The sequence below is a fragment of the Euleptes europaea genome, chromosome 16, assembly GCF_029931775.1.
Source record: "Euleptes europaea isolate rEulEur1 chromosome 16, rEulEur1.hap1, whole genome shotgun sequence".
Taxonomy (NCBI): Eukaryota; Metazoa; Chordata; class Lepidosauria; order Squamata; family Sphaerodactylidae; genus Euleptes; species Euleptes europaea.
This window is the reverse complement of record NC_079327.1, coordinates 49772104-49786486: the sequence shown is the minus strand read 5'-3', so window position 1 is coordinate 49786486 and position 14383 is coordinate 49772104. Positions and strand designations below refer to the sequence as shown.

The 14383-nt window shown below is 40.4% G+C and overlaps 1 protein-coding gene across 1 annotated transcript in view; it reads right to left on the bottom strand.

The window, feature by feature from the left end:
* POLA1 (DNA polymerase alpha 1, catalytic subunit) overlaps nucleotides 1-14383 on the bottom strand; it is a 413999-nt gene that overhangs the window by 131717 nt on the left and 267899 nt on the right. The window contains exon 35 of the mRNA XM_056861806.1: nucleotides 640-756. Coding sequence (XP_056717784.1) covers nucleotides 640-756 — 117 coding nt within the window. The remainder of the gene's footprint in view (nucleotides 1-639; nucleotides 757-14383) is intronic.

Sequence of the window (14383 nt, the reverse complement as noted above, 5' to 3'; positions counted from 1 at the left end):
AATTCATAAATGCTTTTTAAAGCACACAAACCTATTAATGGTGAAACAAATTTTAATAATCTCAATGGAGAACTGTAGCATAGGTACAATTTCTCTGTCCGCCATCAGCTGAAAAAGACATAATACTTCACTTTTACATCAGCACAATCCGGAATTTCTAGTCCAAAAAGTTTACAAATTATGTAAAATGGAGTGGGTTAAATATCAAAATTTTGAACAAACAGTGTTTAATGGAAGAAAAGGCACAGGAAAATATGAAATGGTCAAACTATAGGGTTAGCATGGACAAATACTAACAAACCCTGTTGTGGATAGAGTGCTAAGGTGGGCTTGTAGGAAAGGCTAGCATGGATATCACAAGTTGTCTCAGCTCTAAGAAGCACAACATAGCTGGATTATTAACCATAAAATGTGTCAGTCTCCTACTTATCAGGAAAGTGCATGAAGGGAGTTAACGTCTTCCCTTGTAACCTGACACAGTTGTACTGTGTTCTCCCAACCCCAAGGATTTCACTGAATTATATATAGGAAACAGAATACCTTTTCTAGGAAATACTTTTGGCTGTGAATGATTTAGTACAGTTATTATACTTATTGTTCTTAGAATGGGACATTTATCCAGCTGGCTTTCATTCCTACCTCTTGTCTAACAACAGCTTTCTTACATGCAGGGCAGAGAGGACCATTCCGGGAAAAGCGAAGTGGAAGTCGACGCATACGATTTTGGCACGTCTGCTCTTCACATATCAACCAACCCTATGGATAAAAAGAGTAATTAAAAAAAGTCAAACTTTATTTCCATCCAAAATGAGTTTAACCTTATTTGTCGCATAATCTAATGTATTCTCAGTTGAAGAACTTCTGAATTTGCTAAGCAACAATACAGATCAATGGCAGCAGACAATGTTGCAGGAAGGTAAACTGAAAAAAAAAACTTAACAGTGTGTATACATACTGTTATATAGTTTATACATGTAAACACATAAATATAATATTATGCAGTATAAGTACAAGCAACATAAATATTACAAAGACTTGCATTTCCTAGACTGTAATTATGCTATACATTTTAATACAACCTGATCTGTCCACCCACACAAGTGGCTTCTAATATCCATCACAGACCTGGAGAGGTAGTCATATAAGTCTTATGCACCAAAATTAACAAAGAGCATTTTATGGCATCTAAGAACTAACAGATTTATAAGCTTTTGCACTAAAGTCCTTTTCCTCAAATGCACAAAGTGTTTGCAGTTGGCAGCTAAAATTTACTTAAACGTAGGCACACACAAAGTTGGGGTGGGGGAAGTAAATGGTGGAGCCAAAAGGCATCTGGACCACTTGCATTTCATGGCCTTTTGGCCTGTATACATTTCTCTCTCTCTCTCTCTCTCTCTCTCTCTCTCTCTCTCTCTGAACAAGCACACACGACAACTGAATTACCATTTGTATGTATATAATGAAATGAGCTTCAGTCATAAACACAATAGCTTATGCTAGGATATATGCATTAGATTTTAGAGGTATGCAAAACTCTTGTTTTATCACAATCCATGAAGACTTTATATAAGGTCCTCAGTCTAGAACTCTGTGGCTCTGTGTCACTTCATATGTTGTTGTCACAGTTATGAAATTGTAGTGATGCAATACTGAGACTGAGAATGGCAGCCATGAAGGAGCTAGAAAAGATTCTTAAGTGTAAGGCTGTGTCACTGGCAACCAAAGTCAAGTTAATTCATGCCATAGTATTCCCTATTACTAAGTATGGGTGTGAAAGTAGATTCCTTTGAAATATAGTGTTGGAGGAGAGTATTACAGATACTGTGGACTGCCAGAACAACAAATAAGTGGGTTCTAGATCAAATCAAGCCTGAACTGTCCCTAGAGGCTAAAATGACTAAACCGAGGCTATTGTATTTTGGTCACATTATGAGAAGACAAGAATCACTGCAAAAGCTTCTAACGCATATCCAGAGTGAAGAATATCTTGTTGGAGGAACAAGAGGGAAAAGATAACAGCTTATTTTTTATTAAATGTGGATGATTCATGTAAATGAAGCAATGATATATACTACAGGGAATGATTATTGTCTAGTTGCAGAAAACTTATAATATATGATACACAGAAACATTTCTCACTGGGTCCAAAGTGGCACTGCAGAATCTGGTCATGAAAGCAATTAGTCCACCAGGATTACCAGGAAATATTGGATGCTAACTCATCCATTATCTTCAGCTGTGATTATCTCTAATGTTTCAGAATAATTCCCCCAAACCTGACTACTGCAGCATCAACTTAAACGATATAATACCTTCCATGTATTCCCCATTTGTTTAAAATTGTTGATGCATTGCTAATGTGAATGCTTTAAAATAAGGCAAATGCATAGTATTTTCTCTGTAACACCTAACCTAGCCTTATTAGTAGGGTTGCCAGCCTTCAGATAGGGCCTGGAAATCTCCCAGAATCACAAATGATCTCCAGATGACAGAGATGAGTTCCTCTGAAGAAAATGGCTGCTTTGGAGGATGGACTCTATGGCATTATATACCAATGAGGTTACACCCTTCACCAAACCCAACCCTCTCCAGGCTCCACCCCCAAAATCTCTAGGTATTTCCCAACCCAGAGTTGTCAACCCTACTTATTAGTAGGCAGCTTACATGCATTTATTCTAACATTTGTAGACCTGAGTCACAAAGGGATCTTAGAAGGTATGGCTATTTTTGTTTGTTTCATTGACCATACCATGGATCAATACTTGTTCCTCTTCTTATTTTTTCCAATTTGAATTTATCCACCTGAAACTTGGATTACGGAATCAGTGCACAATCTTTTAAAGGCTATTTTAACAGTGCCTTACTGGATTATGTAAATAAGCTTCCTAGCTCCAGTGGCCATACCATGACTTTATAAAGTGAAGTACTTTATGAAGTGTTTTATAAAACATATTAGAACCTAAATATATTGCAACAATGAAGGTTTTCACAATACAGGCTTTCATAAGTTTCATAAGTGTACCGTATTGTTGCTTATATATATATTTCCTCCCATCATTTGCAGAAGAGCAGACCAGCATGCAACTCTAATAAATCTACAAATGTATCTTCAGTATAATAAGTTGTCTAATCACTATAGTAACTATGCATCTTCCATGCATTCAATAACTACCAAATGCAACACACAGAAACAGTGAAGTCCTTTAAGACTGTACTGAGATAGCCAGTGTGGTATAATGGTTAGAGTGCCACAACAGAATCTAGGAGGCCCAGATATGAATCCCCAACTCTGCCATGGAAGCTTGCTGGATGACCCTAGGCCAGTCACACATACTTCGTTTAACCTACTTCTCAGGGTAAAGTGGAAATAGGAATAGGGTTGCCAGGTCTCTCTTTGCCACCGGTGGGAGGTTTTGGGGGTGGAGCCTGAGGAGGGCGGGGTTTGGGGAGGGACTTCAATGCCATAGAGCCCAATTGCCAAAGTGGCCATTTTCTCCAGGTGAACTGATCTCTATCGGCTGGAGATCAGTTGTATTAGCAGGAGATGTCCAGTTAGTACCTGGAGATTGGCAACCCTAGTTGGTAATAATCTATAAACTGCTGCTTCAATATGACATGGAAACAGAGCAAGTCAAGTCATGTATGGTGAAATGGATGCAGAATTTAGGGGAAGAAATACTGCTGCAACAATGGGAGACCTTATGGTCAAAAGACATAAAATTTACCGCCTGTCCATTGTTAAGAGAAAATTGGTATAAGATGTTCTATCAATGGTATATGAGACCAAAAGCTATTCAGAAGATGAATAAAGATTATATTTATTTATTCATTCATTCATATTTATAGCCTGCCCTCATTCCCAGTCAAACAGGACTCAAGGCGGGTAACAACCTCTAAAATTCACTTAAAACCATAAAACATTGAATTAAAAAACCACAATTTAGTTGTTTAACCCACAATACCTGTTTAACCATAAAAACAAGATGGCATGCAATAGACAACAGTAACCAATATGGGCCGAACAAGCAGGTTGAACTCCCACAGATGGCAGTAGTGGGGGAGGTGGGGAGGCCAGCAACGATGAACAACTCGCGGCTACCCTCAGTTATAGGCCTGGTGGAACAGTTCTGTTTTACAGGCCCCTGAGGAACTCCTTAAGGTCCCACAGGGCCCCAATGTCACCAGGGAGACTGTTCCACAAGGCTGGGGCTAAGGCTGAAAAAGCCCTGGCCCTTGTAGAGGACAGCCGCACACTCTTCAGGCCAGGGACCACCAGTAGATTGTTATTCGTAGAGCGAAGAGCACACTGTGGGCATACCAGGAGATGTGGTCCCACAGGTATGATGGTCCCAGACTGTGTAAGGCTTTAAAGGTCAAAACCAGCATCTTGAACCTGATCCAATACTCCAGCTGGAGTGCAGCTGTTTTTCAGTGCAGCTGTTTTCGCACTGGTGTTGTATAATCTCATGGCGAAGACCCCATAAGGAGCCTCGCTGCGGCACTCTGCACCAGCTGGAGCCTCCAGATCAGTCTCAAAAGCAGCCCTATGTAGAGCAAGTTACAGTAATCCAGCCTAGATTTAAGTTTGATTGTCCATGCAAGGACATGAGAGATCTAATTATTCTAAACAATTGTGCTGGGTGAGAGCTAGCAAAAATGCTGGAAATGCCAGGAGACTGAAGGCACGTTTTATTATATGTGGTGATCTTGGAATAGAGTCTAGAGTCAAGAAGTATTGGAAGGAGGTACATGCAGAAATACAGAAAATCTTAAAGGTTAGATTTTCAAAGGACTCGAAAAATCTGCTGTTGGGAACTACACAAATAGGTATCACAAAAACTTCAGTAGAATTGTTCAAGTATATGGTAACAGCAGCCAGAGCTATCTTAGCAACAAAATGGAAGTTAGAAGAATGTCCAGATCTAGAGGACTGGAAAACCAAAATTGCAGAATATGGCAAAATTGACAAACTATGTGAACAAAAGACCAAGTAAAGAATCTTATGTTAAATGGAAATCATATTACTTATACTGTGCTCAAAATATAGTTTGAGGGAGTGATTATATTCTCTGTGTGTATTGTCTGGATATTATAGACAATGACGTAACTCTTGATCATAGAGTAGAAAAATATAATCTATTAATATATTTAAAGTATTTACTTAAATCATCTAGAAACTAATCGTATATAGAAATGAATAGAAATAATTATAGATATAGATATAATCACACTGGCTTACGTACCCCGCTTATTGGTTTAACTATTTTTATATGATATGTTTGACCATTATCTAAGCTATTTTTGAATTTTGTAAGTACTCTGAAGAAATGTCTTGTTTTCTATTGTATATTAAGCATGTTTATTCTATTTTATTCTTTTTAAATGTGTCCTTGTTTTGAATTTGCTAAATACTTTTATGTGTAGTAATAATCTCAGTTTTATCTGTTCTGTTTTTCACCTTCTGTATTTATTATTATTTAAAATAAATAAATACTAAGAAAGCTGTTTTCTTGGATTGCCACACATCTAGCATCAGATGGCAGGGGCAACAGAAGTAGGGCCTCTGAGGATGACTGCAGTAAACGGGTAGGTTCATATGGGAGAAAGCAGTCCTGACAGCACATTCCTGACATGCACTGGTGGCAGGGACCAAAGGCCTTTGGAGGCCGGTGAAGGCCTACACCAGCGCAAGGCTCCACAGTGCCAGCATCTGGGCGGCGAATACTGGCATTGGTGGCCCCAGCGCTGGCATGCAGGGCTGATGCCAGTTGCTGCCGTGGCAGCACCGGGCCCGAACGCTGACAGAACCGGATGCCGGCAAAGGCCGCAGCGGCCTTTGGGAGGCATTCCTGGGTCGTCACGGCGCCGGCTGGGGGACGGGGCCACCGTTACGCAGCCTCCTGAGAAGTTACAGCTCAGGAACACCCCCTTTTTTCCGGCCAAGATACGCCATCTTTCAGGTGGCGTATCTCCTGTGCAGCCCTATGAGGGTTGCATGGATTTTTGGCACAAGGCAGAGGTTTCGGCCAGGTCAAAACCTCCTTAGGAGGCAGCGCTGCTGCGTTGCCTCCTAAGCCTGGTGCAGACATTCCGTCAGGAATGCGCTGTTAAGGTAAGTTGGGCCCAGGCCATACAGGGCTTTAAAGATCAATACCAGCACCTTCAATTGAGCCCAGAAGCAAACTAGAAGCCAGTGTAGCTGGAACAAGACTGGAGTGATATGGTCCCTACAATCAGTAAGCTTTCCCTCTAATTAGAACAACACAGCAAACCGTCCCTAACATACAAAACTCAGGAAACTCAGTTGCTGCAGGTAATCATTTTGCATTCTGATACCCTCATAATTTCAACAAATGATTTGGATCTCTTCTTTTTACAAACTCCATACTAAGACATCGTGTTCACCCACACCAGTTTCTATGATGTTTTCACTCAATAATGTTCAATAATGATATTTTCAGGGGCTTTAATTAAAAAATGGAATTACATTCAGTAATATCATGAGCTTTGGAATTGTTATGAATGCTAGTTCTGGTTTCTGGAAGCCTGTGAAACTTTATTCATTTTGTGGGCTCTCTCTTTTTCTCTTGAGAGAAGTCTACTCATAATAGGAAGGGCTGTCATGTGAACAGTAGGTTTCCACATTAACACTGATTCCCTTTATTCCCTCATACCTTCAGATGGAACAATGGAGATAGGTAATGTTGGAAAGTTAAAGAACTGACTTCTTACTGTATATTATATATATACTGTATACTATATATATATATATATATATATATATATATATATATATATATATATATATATATATATACTGTATAACAGCAGTCCTTCACCCCCTTAGGTTTTAAAGAACACAATGTTTTTCTCTTTAAACAAATTATTTGGGTTAGGCTCTTACCTCTTTTTAACTCAGGATGTATGGACAAGACAGTAAGCTGTGTGGCCTATAGGAGAACTTTCTATGGGAATGGGCCAGGCAGGGAAGATGGGAAGTGTAGATTGTATTCCTTTTGCTAAACATAAAAGATCAATTTTTTCTTCTCTGCAGCCAGTCCTAAAACACCTGTGGACATCATTTTAAGGTCCTCTTAAAAATCTTTCTTCTCAAAGCAATTCAGAATGTTTCTTCCAGTATTTACAATTCTTTCTCACTCCTTTTCTAAAGTCCTTATACTGCTGGCCAGCTATAATCTGGTAAACCCTAAATAGGATTCTTATACTTACCACCTATGACAACGTCCTGCCTTGTCTACTAGCTTCTAATTCACACAAACTCATGAACTGTTGGCCCTCCATCTCTTCTCTCACTCATGTCCATGTCCTTTACCTACCAAGTTCAAACACTTCTATTCCACTTCCAATTTTCCAAAGATTTTTTCTAAACTACCCTAACTTCACCTTATCTGTGCCCTCCATTGCTACCTAAATATTCTTTACCACTTGTATAGTTTATCCTTAACCTCTTTTTATGTGGACTGTAAATAGTCTACATAAATCTATATAAAATCTATTCTGTACAGTAGTAAACACAAACTTAGTGCTTTGTAAAGGTAAAATAAAACGAATCGTTCAAACTACACTACTTATGTGAAATGTCACTATCTTAGCTTACCTGAATACATTATTATGATGCAACTGACACAATATTTGCCCACACGCAACCATTCCAATATTTTATCTTGAAGGTTTTGTGGAAAGCTGTGTTCCCTTCATCAACAAAAATATATCATAACAAGTGGAGGATCCACAACAACTGGGGGGGGGGGTCATTTCATTTCTCCCTCCTCTTTCCTATCTCTGAAAGCCCCAATAGCCTCTCTCTTTTCATGCTTCCTTCTCTCCTTCCCACCCACCAACCAACCTACCTTTATCTGCCCCCATCTTCAGCTTTCCTTCCTTCCCTCCCCCTGGAAAATATTCTGGGTAATTCTGGCTGTCTGGCTACATTTGGCTCAGTTGCATGATGTACTAAAAAGGTCTCAAAGAACTTGCAGATGTAATTTCTGAGCCTCTGTCCATTATTTTTGAGAATTCTTGGAGAACAGGTGAGGTGCTAGAAGTTTGGAGGCGGACAAATGTAGTCCCCATCTTCACGAAGGGGAAAAAGGAGGATCCAGGTAAGTACCAACCCATCAGCTTGACTTCTATACCAGGAAAAGGTTTTGAACAAATCATCAGTCAGTCCTTGAGCATTTAGAAAGGATGGATCTTGTTACTAAGAGCCAGCACAGGTTTCTCAAGAATAAGTCATGTCAGACTAATCTTATCTCCTTTTTTGAGAAAGTTACTACCTTGCTGGATTGGGGGACTGCTGTAGACATTGTTTATCTTGATTTCAGTAAGGCTTTTGATAAGGTTCCACATAATACTATTGTTGACAAATTGGGAAAATGTGGTTTAGATCCTATTACTGTTAGTTGGATCTATAATTGCTTGACAGATCGCATCCAAAGAGTGTGTCAGGAGTCATGCGGTCCAGGCAGGCTCTTGACATGAGTTAGGCCCATTTCTGTTCAAGAGCATCTTTCGGTTTTGTTTCCCTGAGCTGTTCAAACTATCCCCGCTCCCTGCCTTCCCCACCCCCTGCTCTGACCTTGAGTCGTAAGCAGGCAACTTCAGTATTTTGGCTTGCTCACTCCCTGCTTCCCACCAGGCACTGTTATCTCCCAATTCCCAGGCCTGCTTGATCTTGCACCTGGGGTTGCTTTGTGCTTAAAGTTATACTTTGTAGAATGGATGGTCATTAGCAGCTTTGAACCTGTGGATTGCTTATGCTGTACCTGCGGCTCTTGAATAAATGTTTACATGCTTTAGACCTGCCTGTCTGAACGAGTGACTTTTTGGGATTGCCGAGGTTTGCTGGAGAACCTCAGAGTGCTTGTTAATGGTTCCTCATCCACTTGGAGAGAAGTGACTAGTGGAGTGCCTCAGGGATCTGTGCTGGGCCCTGTGTTGTTCAACATCTTTATAAATGATTTGGATGAAGGAATGGAGGGGATGCTTATTAAATTTGCAGGATACTGAATTGGGAGGAGTAGCAAATATGGCAGAAGACAGAGCCAGGATACAGGATGATCTTGACAGGCTGGAGAATTGGGATAAAACTAATAAAATGCACTTCAAAAAAGATAAATGTAAAGTTCTGCATTTAGGTAGGAGAAATCAAATGTATAATTATAGGATGGGGGAAACTTGTCTTAGCAGTAGTGTGTGCGAAAAGGATCTTGGGGTCTTAATAGACCAAACACTGAACATGAGTCAGCAGTGTGATGCAGTAGCTTAAAAAGGCAAATGTGATCTTGTGCTTGGATCAGCAGAGGTATAGTGTCCAGATCACGCAAAGTGATGGTATCACTTTATTCTGCTATGGTTAGACCTCACCTATAGTACTGTGTTCAGTTTTGGGAACCCCAATTTAAGAAGGATGTAGACAAACTGGAACGTGTCCAGAGGAGGGCAACAAAGACGGTGAGGGGTCTGGAGACCAAGTCCTAAGAGGAAAGGTTGAAGGAGCTGAGTATATTTAGTCTGAAGAGGAGAAGGCTGAGAGGTGATATGATAACCATCTTCAAGTACTTGAATGGCTGTCATGTGGAGGATGGTGCTGAGTTGTTTTCTGTTGCTCCAGAAGGTCGGACCAGAACCTACGGGTTGGAATTAAATCAAAAGAGTTTCTGTCTAGACATTAGGAAGAATTTTCTAACAGTTAGAGGAGTTCCTCAGGCTTCCTTGGGAGGCTTCCTAGGGAGGTGGTAAGCTCTCCTACCCTGGAGGTTTTTAAGCAGACACTAGATGGCCATCTGTCAGCAATGCTGATTCTATGAACTTAGGCAGATCATGAGAAGGAGGGCATCTTGGCCATCTTCTGGGCATGGAGTAGGGGTCACTGGGGGGGTGGGGGGAGGTAGTTGTGAATTTCCTGCATTGTGCAGGAGGCTGGACTAGATGACCCTGGTGGTCCCTTCCAACTCTATGATTCTATTGATTTTATGTTGGTTGTCGGACCCATTTGTGCAGTGCTGGCCACTGGCTGGGCCCAGTACTTGGTTCTTAAGGAAGGAAGGAAGCGGCCATTACAAGTGTGGGAAAACTCAAATCGCCCATAATTAACAGCAACCTTGCACTCGACCATGAGGGAGGGAGGAAGCAGACTGGCAGCCATTTCTGACAATACAAGTCTAAAAAGGTCAGTGTATTTAAAATTCTCCAGGGGCGGCATTTTTGGAGGTAGAGCCCCCAAATTCACAGCGTAGCTTGAAGGTCCGGGGCTGCCCCCAGTCCTCCATTGACAACCAATGCAAAACTTTGCAATGATTCTCAATGGAGGAGGGGGAGGCAACCCCTTCTGAACCCCATAAAACCGGACCCCCTGACCCAATCTTCACCAAAACTTGGGGTTTGTGCAAGAACAGTCCCTTCAAGCTATGCTGTGAATTTGGGGGCTTTATCTCCAAAAATGAACACACACCCAGGGCCCAGAAAAAGCCGAGTAATTATTCGACTTTTTCCAGTATTTCCTATTCGTCTTCAGCTTTCTTCCTAGGTTTGTGCTTTCGGTAAACCTGAACTGGAAATTTACTGAAATAGCTAATTTCGGGTGTATTTTTGGTTTGGGTTTATTGATATGCACACGCCTAATGGAGACCCAAAGCATCTTACATCATTCTCCTCCATTTTATCTTCACAACAACCCTGTGCAGTAGGTTACGCTGAGAGTGTGTGACTAGCCTAAGATCACACAGTGAGTTTCCATAGCAAAATGGAAATTCAAACCTGGGTCTCCCCGATCTATGTTTGAAACTCTAACTACTCTACCACACTGGCTTTGTGATGTGGTTGCTGTTGAACAGTAGTGAGCAGCCAGGCCTGGGTGAGTCATGGAAGTCACATGGTATAAAGTCGCCTGGTGGTTGCTGGTGGCCCTGGTGAGTCTTCCCTCAAAGGCCAAAACAGCCCTGGAAAGAGCCCCCTCTGCCTGCCTTTTGGTGACAGAAACCAAAGCTGGAAGGCTGACAATTGTGGTTACCTAGCAATGGCCACTGAGGGTATTCATTTCTTAAAGCTTTAGGTGATGCATCTATTAATGGGGGGAATTAACCTTGATTTTTTTTTTAAAGATTTCAGATTTTTCTGCAAATCTGGAGCTTTCTCCAGGTTTGAAGAAAGATTTATCTGGTCTGTCAATGGCCTCTATCTCTGGATTTAAGTATCCACAGATTTGGCCATGGTGAGAATTAGATAAACTGATGGTACCTTCCATGAAGTATGTCACCAGCTTTGATCTGCTAAGATAAAACTTTGGTCTGTTAGCTGCTTCTCCACTGAATGGATGGCGAACTAATAAGAATCTACAGGGACACTACTTTGAGTCCCTCTATGGTTATATGAAAAAAGTCTAATGTTTCATTCATGGTCCACAGTAGCATGATAGTGACAGGATATTGATTTTTCTGATGCTTGCCTTCAGTAGTTTTTTTATGCTTATCTTCCAAATGCAACTGCTATAACACTTGTTGATTACAGGTGAAAAAATCTTTCCAATCTTCCACTTCTATTTTTGAGCACAACAAACCACAATGAAAACAGCAAAACACAAAATCATTAAACTATCTTCCTTCAATCAGCATAGTGAATGTACATCAACAAGCAAAAGAATCTAGATTCACCTAGCCAAGGGTGGCATTTTTCACCATTATTACAAGTTACAGATGCATTTTTGAAAATTCAGAATTCAGAATTCTGTTGTCAATATGTTTTGACCTACATGAAAAAAGAGGCTGAAAACATTTGTTCATATATGGTTATACAATGTAATTGGAGTATTTTCCATTTAACATTTCTAGTCTCTCAAAATGCAAGTCCTATGATCATTTTTATGTTAGAAAACTTTTTGCTAAAGGAAATTAAACATAACTTACTCATTCTCATTAATTAAAAAAATTATAACTAGAGATGTAAAATTTTCAGAAATTTTGATGCCATGGAAAAAAATCATTCCCCCCACCACCCCGGAAAAAACCCTGGGAATTTTGGGAAAAACTGAAATATATGCAATATTACTGTCCTATAAAACCTAAACTAATTTTACTGCTTTAACATAAAACATCATTTACAACTTACTTAGCATATAACATTGCAACAGCAAACATGTTTCTGCAATTTAAAAGTTATCAATGCCTCAGTTTTGTACAAGCACATTGGTTAATATACCCAATACTTGAAAGAAAACTACAAGCTGATGCACCCCATACTGTCTTAGCACATGTACCTTAATTTTTGCTATCTGGTTAAAGACAGCTAACTTCTCAGTTTGTGCCCTACCTCCTTCTGATCTTTTTCTCCCCCCTGCAAGGTAGGCAATTAAGATCCTTCTTACCCAGTCTGTCGGTAAATGTGTTACGGTGGTATGAGGGAGAGGTGAAAAGGTCAAGCACATCTGGTCAAAAGGACAACAGAAGGCATGCAACTGCTGAGAAGCAATGAAAGCCCTGCATGCTCCCTTCATGCAGATCTAAGAGTTGTATATATCTACAGCACGCTTAGTTTGTCTTTTAAAACATTTCACTCATTTTAAAGGAGAAAATATTTCATAGGAGGGTTTTTTAGGACTTCCCAAAATTTCCAATTTTTCCACAAAAAAAACCAGGAAAAGGCCTCAGGAAAAAACAACAACTGAAAACAACACTTTTTCTCCTAAATGTTTTCTCTCCCCTCCCACCCCGGCATTCACAACTCTAATTATAACAGCAGTTTAGTTTTGCTTAGAAAGTGCAGAGTCGTTTCATATCACTGTGTTAAAACTGTGTGTGTGAGAGAGAAAAAAGTCATTAAGTCAGCTGCTGGTAAAGCAAACACTTACCTACATTATTGATAAAGACACCAAGTGTCCCTTTAATTCATGTAGAAAATAGATTTTCTAGAAATTTTAATTAACATTAAAGTGGTCTTTTCTTCTTTGTCACCTCTGTATTCAGTACTTATTTCCACTTATTTGTACATACTATCCATTAATCTCTTTCTACAAAGAGAACAATAACTGGTTTTATTATGTATGGAAACTGAGAGCGTAGATAAATGTCTGATTAGTGCTATTTTTTTTAAAAAAGTCATGTCACAAATATATAGCTCTTTATGCCTCTTGTTTTGATTTTATAATTAAACTTCTGGTCTTGATTTATTTTAAATAAATCAAATAAATTTATCAAATGCAACGTACACAAAATTTCAAATAAATCCACTGAACTGCATTACTGTTAACCTGTTTGATTAATAGCCATTGTTCTTTTGAAACCAAATGACGTCAATTCTTCATTTTCTTGATTATACTGATTATGTAGTAAAATGGTAGGAATTATTATAAACATCAATGCTGTGTGCATGCATGGTATGCTTTATTACAGTATGTTAGAATTGGTTAGTGACTGCCAAGAACTATATTCGGGCTAGGAAAGAGGAATCTTTGTGTGAACAGAAAGGAAAAGAGTAGGATGAGGTAGCTGAGGGGCCAAGAAGAAATGAGTACCAGTTACTGTAATGGGTACTTCAAAGGGAATAACAAAATTGAAAAGACACAGGTGTTGGAGATCAAGTAAACGAGCGGAACTGATGACCAACTATGGGTGAGCTCTTGACCCATAGAACCAGAAATCACCACAGAGACAATCAGATTCCAAGCAGATGGCTTTTACTGGTCAAATAGGCAATACAGTACATTGAGGATAAGATGACAGCTATGAGTTGCCTTGCTCGTTAGTTGGAAATATAAGGCATAGAAACGGCGGGAGATTACAAAGCATAAACAGAGCACTATTTCCCAGGAGTGGCGTTCCCAGGCTTTGGTATGTGGAGCCGTCCTTGAAGTCTGGACGGTTCAGCAAAGGAACGAAAGGAAACAGCTAAACCGAGATAACAGCCTGACATCCTGCTCCCCTTAAGGCCCCCTCCCATCCGGCAAGGGGGCTGGTCTGTCTGGGTAGGTATTGTGAAAGGCGTTGACGAGTTCGGGGGCGGAGACATCCCGTGCGCGAACCCATTCGTCATAGGCAGGGGAGAAGTGCTTCCAGCGGATCAGGTATTGCAAGGCCCCATGGTGTATGTGGGAATCCAGGATTTTGGAGACTTCGAAATGTTCTTCCCCCCCCCACCATTATGGGCTGTTCAGGAGGCGGCTCCGGGTGCCATTGCGGGGAAGCAAAATGGGGCTTTAGAAGGCTGATATGGAAAACGGGGTGCACACGCCTCAGGGCTTTGGGGAGAGACAGTTCCACCGTGACAGGATTTATGATGCGAATGATGGGAAATGGGCCAATGTACTTAGCATTGAGCTTATGGCACGGACGGGTGGAACGCAGGTTCTTGGTGGAAAGGTATACCAGGT